General features: G+C 43.0%; 1 protein-coding gene across 1 annotated transcript in view; it reads right to left on the bottom strand.

The window, feature by feature from the left end:
- Positions 1-16241, bottom strand: part of LOC129716370 (complement C3-like) — a 156301-nt gene that overhangs the window by 79685 nt on the left and 60375 nt on the right. Inside the window, exons 20-24 of the mRNA XM_055666241.1 lie at positions 13092-13231; positions 5521-5733; positions 4918-4972; positions 3901-3987; positions 1313-1516 (exon numbers count right to left, since the gene is read on the bottom strand). Of these exons, the coding sequence (XP_055522216.1) occupies positions 1313-1516; positions 3901-3987; positions 4918-4972; positions 5521-5733; positions 13092-13231 (699 nt within the window). The remainder of the gene's footprint in view (positions 1-1312; positions 1517-3900; positions 3988-4917; positions 4973-5520; positions 5734-13091; positions 13232-16241) is intronic.

Raw genomic sequence — 16241 nt, 5'->3', positions numbered from 1 at the left:
AACGAAGACTAAAGAGATGGTGGTTAACTTTGGCAGGTCCAAGCTCCCCCTTCAGCCGGTCAACGCTGCTGGGGCTGACATTGAGGTGGTGCAGACATATAAATACCTTGGAGTGCACCTTGATAACAAACTGGACTGGTCTGTCAACTCTGACTCCCTCTACAAAAAAGTCCGAGCAGACTCTTGTTCCTCAGAAGGCTCAAATCCTTCAATGTGTGTAATGACATGCTGCACCTGTTTTACAACACTGTGGTTGCAAGTGTTATTTTCTACGCTGTTGTCTGCTGGGGCAACAGCATTAGTGCAAAAAACAACAAGAAGCTGGTCAAACTGGTGAAACGAGCTAGCTCAGTGCTGGAGCGGAGAGTAGACTCTGGGATGGATGTGCTTGAGAGACGTATGAGGCACAAGGTGCAGGTCATCCTGAAAAACCCCGGGCATCCCCTCCATGTAATTCTGGAGAGTCAAAAGAGCACTCGGAACAACAACCGGCTCCTCTCCCTGCCCTGTAGAACGGAGCGGTTCAGGAGATCCTTCACCCCTGCAGCCATTAGATTTTATAATTCGGACCGCTAGGCTGTAGGGGGATGCATTCTTGCAATTTTTAATTTTTAATTGTTAATTATTGGTCTTTTTAAGTATTTATTGCTCTCAGGTAGTGTCTATGTATTTTCTGTCTGCGTTCGTTTTGAATCTGTGGGTTTGTTGGTTGGGGGCTTCTGGACATCTGAATTTCCCTGAGGGGATCAATAAAGTATTTTTTATTTTATTTATTTTATTCAACGAAGAGCATGTGAGGTACTTTCTACAGATGCTGCCTGACCTGCTTGAGCTCCTGCGACCTATTCTTGTCTAAACAATTGCATTACGAAAGCAATTGCATCAATGGGAAAAAGCAAGTTTGAGGCAAAAGAGTTTCAGACTCACATTAACAAAGTAATTTTTTTCCTCTGTATGTCCCATGTCTAGGGGGATTTTACTGTCTTTGACCAGTCTGCAATATGGGGTTGTACCTGATCCCAAACCTCATCAACCTCCCAGTTCGATTCCATCATTTCTTTAATGTTTAAACATCTTTTGGTCTCAGCCTTGAATATACTCCACAACAAAGCATCCACATCACCACAATTTCCATTGTTAATCAGCAATAAAGATGATTGTTATCTTAACGCATAATGTAACCTCTACTATGAACCATGCAAAAGACATTAGGTGGTGATATTTCAATTTTCAAACTTTTCACATAGTATTTCCTTAAAAAATGACAAGAATTCACATGAAACAGTTTACATGTAACAGTGATGTTCTGTACCTGTCTGAATGTTCTTCAGTGCAGTTTCTCTGGCATCCACTCCCACCAATGGCCATTCATTTTTTTCGTCTAGATATTTTACAACAATCACCACCGGAGTCATTGATGCCATATTCTGTTCACCACATCCACTTGGAATTCTGATTAGATTTTTCAGTTTCAATCCATCGATAGTTTTTTCAATAGATTGAGTTAAAAGATCACCTGTTTCATTTTAAAAAATAATTTGAGGATGCTGTCAAATATCCAATCATATACCCATAACTGGTCAGGTTTCATTGCTGCAGTGCCAACAAAGGTCAAAAATAATTTCATTTATTTATCCATAGGAATTTAAATGTTTTAATTCTCTTGGAAACAAATGTTTAATTAATCAACTTGAAAGTCACTGAAACTTTATGCGGTGGGCCATTATGATGAGGTAGGCAATGCCCAAGAGGATTCAGAAGTGAACTAGTTAAAGAGCTGAGGAGAAAAATACAAAGTTCATGGATAAAAAGAAGGGACAGCTAGATTAACTGGAGAGCTCTGACAAGGAGGTCGCACAGACACAATGATCCAATAACCTTCATCTCTGCTCTACCATTTGAAATTTCAATAGGCATTTTGTAAAAGTGAAGATACAAAGATCTATTAAGTATTTAGCAAACAATGGGATAATAAACGCATGTTGTTTTTAAATAGTTAGCTGACATTTATTAGCATTAGGCCAGCACAGTGGCACAGCTGGTTGAACTGCTACCTCCAGCACCAGAGACCCGGGTTGGATCCTCAAAACATGAAACATATCACTGATTGTCAGAGTCATAGAGTTTGCTGAATGGAATCAAAGCCTTCAGTCCAACTTATCCATGCTGAACAAGTTGCCTACCTGAATTAGTCCCATTTGTCTGCATTTTGCCCATATCCCTGTAAACTTTTTCTCACTCTGAACTGTCTATGTGTGTTAAATGTTGTAATGGTGTCTGCTTCTACCACTTCTTCTGGCAGCTCATTCTACATACCCATTAAACAAGTTGTGAAAAGTTTGCTCCTTGGGTCCCATCTAAATATTTTCCCCTCCCACCTTAAACCTATCCCATATTTGTTTTACTCCTCCAACATGTAAAAGAGTGTGACCATATATATGTACACACATAAATAAAATTGTTTCCCTCATGAGTTCATACACCAGTATAAAGTCACCACTCAGTTTCCTTCATTAGGGGAAAAAACGCCCCAGCCTATCATTCTTTTTTTATAACAACCTCTTCAGTCCAGTTAACATCCTTGTGGATCTTTTCTACGACCTTTCTTGTTTAAAATAACATCCTTCCTCTAGCAGAGCGAACTGAACTGCACACAATATTCCAAGTGCAGCGTCACCAATATAATGTACAGTTGTAACATAACATCCCAACCCTTGTACTCCAACCAATGCAACCAATGTGCCAAATGCCTTCTTTATCACCCTGCTGTCTGTTACTACTTTCAGAAAACAATGTACTTGTACCCTTAATGGCATTGGATCAATAATCAATACACTGGCACACATAGATTGAAGATTCAAGAGAGCTTTTTGTCACGTGCCCCAGATACAACTATTAAATTCTTGCTTTGCTTCCACACAACAGAATATAGTAGGCATAAACAAGTACAGAACAGAACAGATCAGCGTGACCATATATATGTATACACATAAATAAACAAAAAGTACAATGGGCTATTAATGATCAGAATTTTGTTTGAGTTGAGTTTAATAGCCTGATGGCTGTGGGGAAGTAGCTATTCCTGAACCTGGATGTTGCAGATTTCAGACTCCTGTAACTTCTACCTGAAGGCAGCAGGGAGATGTGTGAGTGGCCAGGATGGTGTGAATCCTTAATGATGTGGGCACCCTTTGTGAGGCAGCAACTGCGATAGATCCCCTCGATGGTAGGGAGGTCAGAGCCGATGATGTTTACAACTTTTTGCAGACTTTTCCGCTACTGAAAAAATGCTACCACATCATCCTGCTTGATTTGTTTAATGAGAAGCTATAGGTACACTTCCATTTGCATCCATGGACTGTGTGAAGACCTACTGCACATATATTAATCTTATTTTTTGAGGTACATATCTACATACCCAGGAAAATGTATCCACCATTGTGGCTTTTTCACTCCATGCAAATTCATTTTCATTGGTCTACAAGTCAACGACATGACAAATGTTTGGCCAGCACAATGGGAATGAAAGTTGATAAGGTATCCTGACTAGTAAACTAGTGCTTAAAAATCGAATTAAAATATTGAGAAATAAATGGAAGTCACTGAGAGAAGGAAAACTGAAACAATAAGCTGTTCCAGATCCATATTACAACCAGAATGAAGAGAAAAATGGCAATGCATGCATACATTTAAGATTATTATTTATGGTTATGATTTACCTTCTGAAGGGCAACGGTCTACACTTCCTCTCCTATTTTCAATTTCTGATTGAGTGATGTTCTTATATTTAAGGTGGAAAGTATAAGTTATACAACTCTGAATGCTCCAACATCACCAACACAGATAAAATCTAAAAATATGTTTTTCTCTTCAGTTTCTGTAGGAATGAGTCTAACCTACCTTGAACGCTGATGGAAGTGTACGATTCTGTGCGTGGAACTCTATCTTTTGGGGGTAGGACAAGCACATTAAACACTTGCACGTCACCTAGGTTAAAGGAAGAATATATTTATTTATTCAGAAGGTTATCTCAATATACTGCTATACCCTCCTCAATTCAGACACCATCCAAATTTAAAATATATAGTTCATTATCATTGGATCTAAATCTTGAAATTCCCACCCTAACAACACTTGGAAGTATCTTCATCATCAGTTCCAGGTGACTTACCAAAGGGTCTCATGGGCAGTATGGAATGGACAATAACTACCACCTATGCTGACCATGCCCATACTCTGCAAATTAATTAATTAAACAAGCTTTGATTCAAAATCCTTTACTCTGGCAAAGTATGGTGAATTTTCAGACGTCTCTACCCTGGGTTGTTGTGGAGGCAAGATCATTTGTAGTATTTAAAGAGGAAGTTGGAATATTTTTGGAAAGTTCAGGGATTGCGGAAACTGGAACTAAAGAAGAGATGAAAAACTAGGGCAGACCAATCACGATTAATTGCGGGGTTGTGACCTACCATTGTTCCTATATTCTTGTATTCTTTCTTATTTTCCTTGATAACTATTTGTTTATTCTGTCACTTTTTAAAGGTCATAGTCATGCAGCATTGAAACAGGCCTAGTGGCCCATCTTGTCCAAACCTACCAAGATGCCCCATCTAAGCTAGTCCAACCTGCCTGTATTTGGCACATATTACTCTCAAATGTTTCTATCCATGCACTTATCCTTGAGTCTTTTAAATGTTGTTATAGTACCCTGCCTCATCTACCTCCTCCGGCAGCTCGCTCCATATAGTCACATCCTCTGTGTTGGAAAGTTGCCCATCAGGTTCCTATTAAATCTTTCTTTTCTCCCCTTAAATCACTTTTGTTGCTTTCCTGAGAGTTGCCTAACTCTCCAGTTGTATACAGACTATGCCGAAACATTTGCAGCAATTTCTGTTTCAAACCTAACCCTAACCTTACCTTTGGGATCCAAATCGTGGGTTTCCACTGGGAGTTCAGTTTTTACTCCCTCCGGCTGCAGAAAGATAGAATACACATAATGCTCAGATCTGATTTATTCTAGGTTTAATATGTTAAAATAATTCTTCTGCACTCCAGGCCACCATCAGTTCAATATCTCTCCAATTTTATAAATGGGAAGTACGCAACGATCACCCTCTCTTCCGATGACAGACTTCCAACCCAAAACACATCACCTTGGCTACCAAGCACAAGGACAGCAGTCACAGGGGAGCCACCATTTCCTGCAGGTTCCACATCATCCCAACTTAGAAATGTATTACCACTCCTTCATCGTCATTGGTTGCAAATATATACTGGCACAGTCAGTGAGTTAACCAGGAACGTTGGCAAACTGCAGGTTTATCCATCTTCCCAATCGCTGTTCCCCAATATCCTGAAAACAAGTTCCCAGGAATACTATCAAATTGTTAATGATCAAACTCGGATAATACAAGTTGTGCTTCAGCAGTTTAGAGCTATTTTCAGAATTTTGACTTAAACTAATCTGTTGCAAACATTAATATTCCTGGATCTTGAAAACACACATATTGTTTAACTTACCAGCACTAGGAGGGGCTTTCTCACTGCATCATTCACAAATACACCCGGAACTGATGCCTTGACTTCAATCATTATTTCCCCAACTGTCAATGGGACAATAACAAAAGGCACCACAACAGTTGACTTCCCAGGAATTTTCTCATGAACAGTAAATCGTTCAGTTGGTTTTGCCCTGCTGCACAAGTTCTCATTGTAAGGAAACTGCACCCGAACCTGGAAGTTAAAGAGCAAGTTAATTGCAATAGATCAAAATGTTAAGAAGAAACTGCTGACCATGCCCATGCTCTGAACATTATTGAATTAAAATAATTGTTGAATCAAAAATCTCTGCTTCTGACAGAGGATGGTGCTATAATGAAGGACTGCTACATAGTCAAAGAAGCCCTCTTTTAGGATGTGGTATGAAATGCAGGTATCACCTACCTTTGCCAAGGATCCCTTACCTTTACTTTGAAAAGCAACACTGTTCAGGGACAATATTTTTGCTTCAACCAACATCACTAAAGCAATTTATCTGACAACTACCATGACCGTATTGAATGTTTGGGATCTTGCTCTTCAATAACAACCTCATTCGCTGTCCACATTTCAATGGAGGCTTGACTTCAAACAATAGGATTTTGGCTGCAAATTACATTGGGTTTCATGTGAGGTGGCAATGTGAGGAATCTACATGTAATCATACATAGATATATTACATACTAGACCAATACGTCTCCAGGTCCGGACAGGATATTCCCTAGGACATTGAGGGAAGTTAGTGTAGAAATAGCAGGGGCTATGACAGAAATATTTCAAATGTCATTAGAAACGGGAATAGTGCCGGAGGATTGGCGTACTGCGCATGTTGTTCCATTGTTTAAAAAGGGGTCTAAGAGTAAACCTAGCAATTATAGACCTGTTAGTTTGAAGTCAGTGGTGGGCAAATTAATGGAAAGGATACTTTGAGATAATATATATAAGCATCTGGATAAACAGGGTCTGATTAGGAACAGTCAACATGGATTTGTGCCTGGAAAGTCATGTTTGACTAATCTTCCTGAATTTTTTGAGGAGGTTACTCGGGAAATTGATGAGGGTAAAGCAGTGGATGTTGTATACATGGACTTCAGTAAGGCCTTTGACAAGGTTCCTCACGGAAGGTTGGTTAAGAAGGTTCAATGGTTGGGGATTAATGGAGGAGTAGCAAGATGGATTCAACAGTGGCTGAATGGGAGATGCCAGAGAGTATCGGTGGATGGTTGTGTGTCAGGTTGGAGGCCAGTGACTAGTGTGGTGCCACAGGGATCTGGGTTGGGTCCACTGTTGTTTGTCATGTACATCAATGATCTGGATGATGGTGTGGTAAATTGGATTAGTAAGTATGCAGATGATACTAAGATAGGTGGGGTTGTGGATAATGACCTACAGAGAGATTTATGCCAGTTGGAAGAGTGGGCTGAAAGATGGCAGATGGAGTTTAATGCTGATAAGTGTGAGGTGCTACATCTTGGCAGGACAAATCAAAATAGAACGTACATGGTAAATGGTAGGGAATTGAAGAATGCAGGTGAACAGAGGGATCTGGGAATAACTGTGCACAGTTCACTGAAAGTGGAATCTCATGTAGATAGGGTGGTAAAGAAAGCTTTTGGTGTGCTGGCCTTTATAAATCAGAGCGTTGAGTATAGAAGTTGGGATGTAATGTTAAAATTGTACAAGTCATTGGTGAGGTCAATTTTGGAGTATGGTGTACAATTTTGGTCGCCTAATTATAGGAAGGATGTCAACAAAATAGAGAGTACAGAGGAGATTTACTAGAATGTTGCCTGGGTTTCAGCAACTAAGTTACAGAGAAAGGTTGACCAAGTTAGGGCTTTATTCTTTGGAGCGCAGAAGGTTAAGGGGGGATTTGATAGAGGTCTTTAAAATGATGAGAGGGATAGACAGAGTTGACGTGGAAAAGCTTTTCCCACTGAGTGTAGGGAAGATTCAAACAAGGGAACATGACTTGAGAATTAAGGGACAGAAGTTTAGGGGTAACATGAGGGGGAACTTCTTTACTCAGAGAGTGGAGGCTATGTGGAATGAGCTTCCAGTGAAGATGGTGGAGGCAGGTTTGTTTGTATCATTTAAAAATAAATTGGATAGTTATATGGACGGGAAAGGTATGGAGGGTTATGGTCTGAACGCAGGTGTATGGGACTAGGGGAGAATACGTGTTCGGCACGGACTAGAAGGGTCGAGATGGCCTGTTTCCGTGCTGTAAATTGTTATATGTTATATGTTATAAGTGGGACCCGTTGGGTCCCAGCATCACACGGGAGGGCTGGTCACCAACGCAATATTCCACCTCTCTCCCAATTCCAATATTGTTCGCCAGTGGGGGGGCTTTCTGTTGCGCTAGTATGGGTGTTGCGGGCCGAAGGTACTGGTTTCCAGAGGGCTAGTATAAACATTGTGGTCTGAATGGATTCTTGGGCTGGCAGCCAACAGTTGCAATGATTTTAAAAGCCAAGCCAAGGCAAACAATTTGGCTGCAGCCAACTGACAACCAAAATTCTATTTGTGAACACAAACTTTTTAAAAGGCGAGGCAAACAGTTGGGCTGCAGCCACCTGACAACCAAAATAAATGTTGTGAACACAAACGTTTTAAAAAAGGCGAGGCAAACAATTGGGCAGCAGCCACGTTACAGCCGCATCGAGGGGACTCACCGTGGAGTAGACGTGCGTTCAGTGTTATTCGCAGCTCAGAGAGCCATGACCCTCTTGCTTCCTGGGTCTGGCAGAGACTGAGTGAGGGCCTACACTTCCGGGTTTCACAGTCCCTCCCCCCTGCCGCCAGTGGGGGCAGCGGAGAGAATGTGGAATTGTTTTTAAACATTAATATATCTCTGATTTTTCATCGATGGGAAAAATCCTCCGGTCCCGGGAAGGTGGAGGGGGGCTCTGAGCATGGTAGCCAAAAATGACGGACATAGGTGGTGGTGTTCTCTCGGAAATCGCAGCACAGTGGGCCAAAAGCGGTCAAGATCGGACTTTTAGTAATATAGATATATGGCAGTAATGAATGTTTAATGACAGAACATTGAAGTATCTATTTTTAACTGGCAATGATCTCATCGAGTAATTAAAGTGCTCTGATGGTGGTTTATTTGATTGAAATCTAGGATCAACAGGTGATGATAGGAGAAAAATATTTGTAGAATGGGATGAATAATGAAAAATAAGACTTTGAGAAACCTGATGGAGTGGATGCTCTGGATATGTGTTCACTGACTGGTAAAAGGAACAGTCTGGGATCAGGTCCACTATTTTAGCACTGTGGGGAAGGGAAGTTTCTTCCCTCAAAAACTTCTGAATGTTTGGATTTTGCTAACCTGGGAGAATTTATTCATGGGTGAATTTATTCCAGGCTAAAATATCTGTACTTTTGGAGATTGGATAAAGCAGGTACAGCTCGTGGAGCAGTTGCCTCACAGTGTCAGTGTCCAATGTTCAATCTTGAGCTCAGCTGCTGTCTGTTAGGTTTCCCATGGTAGCCTGGTTTCAACAGCACTCAGGGCCTACTGGTTGTTAGATTAATTGGCCACTATAAATGTGGCTTGGCATGTAGAATTAATGTGGGATTAAATGGATATTTGATGGTCGGGGTGGCCTCAGGAGCCTCAGCACTTGTTGCCCTGATTTTTCTCTCTATGCCTCTCGGATCATTGTGGTAGCAGCAGAGGACCAGCGGGGCAGGTTCAAACAGCTGTATGGTGCATTCTATATTTTAATTAAAAAATAGAATGCACCAAACAGCTGTATGGTGCATTCTATTTTTTAATTAAAATATAATGGAATTGACACAATTAACTTGTTGCCCTGAAATTTGGGTAATGGTTCAGACTATTAGAAACATAGAAAATAGGTGCAGGAGTAGGCCGTTCAGCCCTTCGAGCCAGCACCGCCATTCAATATGATCATGGCTGTTCACACAAAATCAGTATCCCATCCCTGCTTTCTCCCCATATCCCTTGATTCAGTTAGCCCTAAGAGCTATATCTGACTCTCCCTTAAATATAACCATATTTGGCATACAGAGGAATCTTTGGAGTCAGTGCAAGAGACTGTACCTTAACTAGCACATGTGACAATAAACTGACCTTGAACCTTGAAGTGTTAGAGAATAAAATGTCCTCACATTTATCCACCAAACGTTGTCCTGCCTCTCCTCTCAAAGGAAACTAGCAAGCAAGGATTCTGTCGTACAAGCAATTACCCAGTAGCTGAGCAGACCAGCATCTTAAATATTAATGGTTCCTATGATTATTTTAAGAGACCCTTCAATATATAATTACAACATGTTCCAATGTCCTTTAAAAACACAAAATTGCATTTAAGATGTCACAGCTCTAATGTGATATACGTGGCAAACAATTGTCACACAGCAGGCTGCTAAGCAACAAATGACCAGAAAATCTTCAGTGTGGCTTAAACGCAATAATGTTCCAAAAATTACGAGTAATTAAAATGATCAGCAGGTCGGTACATTCACACCCATTTGTACTTCTAAAAATGTCTTCCAAAAACATTCACATTTGGAAGTAAGATATGCATTGATAGCGTAAACAATTGGAACTTTTTTCCGAGAATGGAACTGTCACAGATGGCATAACTTTAAGGTGTGAGGGGAAAAGTTTAAAGGGGATGAATGGAGCAAATTTTCACAGGTACTAATGGGTGCTTGGAACACACTGCCAGAAATGATGGTGGAGGCAGACATCATAGTGGCATTTAAGAGGTTTTTAGATACACACAGGGAATGTTTAGTTTAGAGATACAGCATGGAAAAGGATTATTCGGTCTGCTGAGTCCATCCCAAACATCAATTACCCGTTCACACAAGTTTTTTTTTGATTAGTATTAGAGATACAGTGTGGAAACAGGCGCTTCGGCCCACCAAGTCTATGCCAACTAATCATCACCCATACACTAGTTCTATATTGCACATTAGGGACAATTTACAGAAACAAATTAACCTACCAATCTGCACATATTTGGGATACGGGAGGAGCCCAGAGCACCTGGAATAAACCCACATACTCACAGGAAGAACGTGTAAACTCCGTACAGACAGCACCCATGGCCTGGGTCAAACCCGGGTCTCGGGAGCTATAAGGCAGCAACTTTTCCAGTTGCGGCATTGTGCCACCACATTGCCTTGTCGAAGGATTCCTGTTAACTCGGAGCAAGCATTGACCACTCAGCCCGTCAAGTCTCATCTTTCTATAAGCTTAACTACACTCTTATCTACACATGAACATGTCACCCATTTGCTCATCCACTCCCTTATTAGGGGCAAATTACAGAGGCCAATTCAACTATAAAACTGCGCATCATTTACATTCTTTAGATTCCTGTAAGATATTGCTGGATTCACTTTTGATATAAGTGCTTCCCCATTCTAAACTTCACTCTTTTTCAGAGAGAACCGGAGTCAGAGGAAACCCTGCTAGGCCACAGGTAGAGCGGCTGCCTCAGTGCTAGAGACCCATATTTTATGTTGCATTCCAAGGAATAAAATCTGAGCCTGCCTAATTTCTCCCCACTGCTCAGTTCCTCTAGTTCTAGCAACACCCATGCAAATCCTTTCTGCACTCTCCCCATTGACAGTCTTCTCAGAGTTGGGGGCCAATCCCCAAAATAATCTTGGTAGTTATTTTGCCCCCATTAGTTTCCAACCAATCTCTTACTCATTATTTGTATTCCAGTGGGAGATTGCTGTTCACTTTCACAATAAAAGATTACCCGTTCTAAGCTTCTCTCGTTGTCACTTATTTTTCTTGCCATTTTCTCTCTCAATTTGATTTCTTTAGCTCAATTTACACTTGAAGAATACATTTGGCATTCACTCACAATTTGATATTCTCCATCTCCTTTTCCTTTAAATGAAACCTTCTTTGCTTTCCTAACATCTCTCCACATGCACAGCCTGTGCCTGTAACAGTCTTGTGCCTAGTCACACTACACCTCCATCCTCCACCAGGATGGTCTCAAAGCCCTCCAGTTCTTCCTCGACCGGAGAATCAACCTATACCCGTCCACTGATACTCTCCTCCGCCTAGCGGAGTTGGTCCTTACCCTCAATAACTTTTAGTTTGACTCCTCCCATTTCCTCCAAATACAAGGCGTAGCTATGGGCACACGCATGGGCCCCAGCTATGCCTCTCTTTGTGGGGGACGTTGAACAATCCTTGTTCGAGGCGTACCAGGGCCCCTTCCCCGACCTCTACCTCCGCTACATCGATGATTGCTTTGGTGCCACCTGCACCCACACATAACTGACTGACTTCATCCGCTTCACCACTAATGTCCATCCGGTACTCAAATACACCTGGACTATTTCCCTAGCATTTCTTGACCTCACTATCTCCATCGCAGGTGATAGACTTCTGACCGACATCCACTACAAACTCATTGACTCCCATGGCTATCTAGACTACTCTTCACCAGGGCATCGGAAATGTCCTCATTCTTCAGGGAATGGGGGTTCCCTACCCCTACTATAAATGAGGCTCTCAACAGGGTCTCTTCTATACCTCATAACACTGCTTTCTCTCCCCATCCCCGCACTCGTAACAAGGGGAGAGTCCCCCTAGTCCTCACCTTGCACCCCATTAGCCGTCACATACAACAAATAGTCCTCCGTCATTTTCGCCACCTCCAACATGACCCCACCACTCACCACATTTTCCCATCTCCCCCCGTCTGCTTTCCGCAAAGACCGCTCCCTCCATAACTACCTGGTCAATTCTTCCCTTCCTTCCTGCACCAACCCTCCCCGGGCACTTTCCCTTGCAACCGCAAGAGATGCTACTCGTGTTGCTTTACCTCCCCCCTCTTCTCCATTCAAGGACCCAAGCAGTCGTTCCAGGTGCGACAGAGGTTCACCTGCACCTCCACCAACCTCACCTATTGCATCTGCTCCTTTAGATGTCAGCTGATCTACATCGGTGAGACCAAGCGTAGGCTTGCCGATCATTTCGCCGAATACCTCCGCTCGGTCCGCAATAACCAACCTGACCTCCGGGTGGCTCAACGCTTCAACTCCCCCTCCCATTCGGAATCTGACCTCTCTGTCCTGGGCCTCCTCCATGGCCAGAGTGAGGACCACCGGAAATTGGAGGAGCAGCACCTCATATTCCGCTTGGGCAGTCTGCATCCTAGCGGCATAAACATTGAATTCTCCAATTTCCGGTACCCCTTGCTTTCTCCTCCCCTTCTCAGCTTTAGCTCAGCCCTCGGGCTTCTCTTCCTTTTTCCTTTCTTTTCCCCACCCCCTCCACCCTACATCAGTCTGAGGAAGGGTTTCGGCCCAAAACGTTGCCTATTGCCTTCGCTCCATAGATGCTGCTGCACCTGCTGAGTTTCTCCAGCACTTTTGGCTACCTTCGATTTTCCGGCATCTGTAGTTCCTTCTTAAACTCTGTGCCTGTAACATCTCCTTAAAGATCTCCCACTTTTCCTGAGAATAGTTTTTCCTGTCACTCTTTGGTATAATTTATTCGGATAGGATTCCCCAATCTCAGAAGGTGTGCATCTTACCGTAATTTCTTTATTATGATAATTGTAGAGGACTGCTCTAATTTCCACTTGTTCATGGCGTACGGTTGCGTATGGAAGTCGAAGGTCAATGAAAAATTCTTTTAGAACTGTGACTTCATAGGGTTGGGCAATACACACACCTGCATGAAAGAAAGTTAAAATTCAGAAGAGGCACCGCAATTATTTCTTGAAATCACTAACCCTCCAAGGTAATATTTCTCAATTTACTCCCGAAGCTGAAAGAAGATGAAGTTCATTTCCTTCACAATTTATCCTGGTGTTTCCACAGAGTGAATCTCATTCCCATGAAAAAGTATCGTTTTGAATTGACCAATGTACCACGAAAAACCACAAATCATCTCCAATTTGAAGTGGAACCCTTATAAATGATGGTATCGTTACACTGCGCAAATTGCCATTCATTTTCTTCTTTAAATTAGAGATGGGGGATGTCATAGAAGGTCTTACAGTAGAGCGCTTCCCAGCAAGTCCCAGCTTACACCTTCAAGAATCTTTATGATTGCAACGCACAATTTTATCTACATTCTATCCATATTATTAGTACCAGCAACATGTTCCTCTCACTATCTTTTCCTCTCTGGCTTCTATCTCTATCAACACATTCTATGTTAACCCTTTTTTTGACACACGTAAACCTTCTATGACCATGTGTCATTTCACTCTCCCTTATATTTCTGGTGGTTATGATCAAAGTTATGAAAGCACCCATAATGCAAGTTCGTTTTAGTGATGAATCAGCTGCCAATAGCAACTGTTTAATTGTCGCTGCTTTCATATTTAAATACTAAAGTTTGACAAATAAATGGATGGACCAACTGACAAGGCATTATTTCCTTCTTGTGAACTACAGCATTGATATGTAGCAAGTGCATGAAGATCCGAAATTAAAAGAAAATGCATGTCTCCATTTGCATCAGATACCAGCACAATTATTCATCCATTCCTTTTATCCTGGAGACATTAGCACTGTGTCACTCTACTTCTATTTTTGTCCCTTTTCGTTTCTTTTCTAAAACGCTGTTTTGTTTTATCTTTAAGTTTAGTTAAGGTTCAAATGTCAGTTAATTGTCATATGTATCAAGGTACAATGAAACTCGAATTACCATACAGCAATACTAAAAAAAAGCAAAAAGACACACAACTACTTAAAAGTTAACATAAACATCCACCACAGATGATTCCCCACATTCCTCACTGTGATGGGAGGCAATAAAGTCCAATCTTCTTCCTCTTTATTCTTGGGGCAGTCGACCCATCCGCAGTTGGGGTGATCGAAGCTCCTGCAGCCGGCGATCGAAGCTCCCATGTCGGGGCGATTATAGCTCCCATGATCAGGGTGATCGAAGCTCCCATGTCGGGGTGATCGAAGCTCCCATGTCGGGGTGATCGAAGCTCCCATGTTGGGGTGATCCCATGTCGGGGCGATTATAGCTCCCATGTCAGGGTGATCGAAGCTCCCATGATTCAAAGCTTCCGTGATCGGGGCGATCAAAGCTCCCATGTTGGGGTGATCGAAGCTCCCATGTCGGGGTGATCGAAGCTCCCATGTCGGGGCGATTATAGCTCCCATGTCGGGGCGATTATAGCTCCCATGTCGGGGTGATCGAAGCTCCCATGTTGGGGTGATTGAAGCTCCCATGTTGGGGTGATCGAAGCTCCCATGTTGGGGTGATCGAAGCTCCCATGTCGGGGCGATTATAGCTCCCATGTTGGGGTGATCGAAGCTCCCATGTTGGGGTGATCGAAGCTCCCATGTTGGGGTGATTGAAGCTCCCATGTTGGGGTGATTGAAGCTCCCATGTTGGGGTGATCGAAGCTCCCATGTTGGGGTGATCGAAGCTCCCATGTCGAAGCTCCCATGTCGGGGCGATTATAGCTCCCATGTTGGGGTGATTGAAGCTCCCATGTCGGGGCGATTATAGCTCCCATGTTGGGGTGATTGAAGCTCCCATGTCGGGGTGATCGAAGCTCCCATGTTGGGGTGATCGAAGCTCCCATGTCGGGGTGATCGAAGCTCCCATGTCGGGGTGATCGAAGCTCCCATGTCGGGGCGATTATAGCTCCCATGTTGGGGTGATCGAAGCTCCCATGTTGGGGTGATCGAAGCTCCCATGTCGGGGTGATCGAAGCTCCCATGTTGGGGTGATCGAAGCTCCCATGTTGGGGTGATCGAAGCTCCCATGTCGGGGTGATCGAAGCTCCCATGTCGGGGCGATCAAAGCTTCCGTGATCGGGGCGATCAAAGCTCTAAAGTTGGGATGATTGAAGCTCCTGCGGCTTGGAGCTCCCTAGTCGGCCACTAACCGGAGACTGCGATCTCCACAATGTTAAAGTCTGTAGGCTCCTGCAGTTGGAGCTCCGGAAGTCAATCTCCAGCAGAGGCCACTAGCTTCTCAATGTTACGCCGCAGTGCGGACGGAGATACAATATGGACAAAAATTCCATCTCTGTCGAGATAAGAGATTAAAAAAAAGTTTTCGCCACCCCCACCCCTCCCACCTGCCCCTAGCAAACCACATTAAAACAAGCTAAAGAACACTAAAACATACATTAAACAAATTTAAAAAAGAACAAAGAAGGAAGGGACAGACAGACTGTTGGCGAGGCAGCCATTGCTGGCGCCACCTGGTGGTTTAAGTTTAGTTTCGAAAAACAGTGCAGAAACAAGACCTTTGGCTCACCGAGTCCGCAGCAATTAGTGATCCCGGCACATTAACGCTATCCTACCCATACTAGGGACAACTTACAATTATACCAAGTCATTTAACCCATAAACCTGTATATCTTTGGAGTGGGGAGGAAACCAGAAATCCCGGAAAAACCCCACGCATGTCACAGGGAGAATGTCCAACATGCATTGCTGGACGCTGCGTTCATCAACAGCCTGCATGTGCGGAGCAGACCAGTAAACAGCGCAGCAGCACGTCATTTTCGACTGTGCTGTCCTCCGCGCCCCTGGTGGATTGGTAGACCTCACGGCCCTCGACAACAGCACAGTGAGCTGGCTACAGTGCCTCGAGGGCGTTACATAACCTCTGCTGCCTCAAACCTAAGAAGAAGACAGGGAGAATGTACAAACTCTATACAGACAAGCACTTGTAGTAAAGATGGAACCTAGGTCTCTGGCAC

The sequence above is a fragment of the Leucoraja erinacea genome, unplaced genomic scaffold (assembly GCF_028641065.1).
Source record: "Leucoraja erinacea ecotype New England unplaced genomic scaffold, Leri_hhj_1 Leri_221S, whole genome shotgun sequence".
NCBI classification, from domain to species: domain Eukaryota; kingdom Metazoa; phylum Chordata; class Chondrichthyes; order Rajiformes; family Rajidae; genus Leucoraja; species Leucoraja erinaceus.
This window is presented reverse-complemented; position numbering and strand designations above follow the sequence as displayed.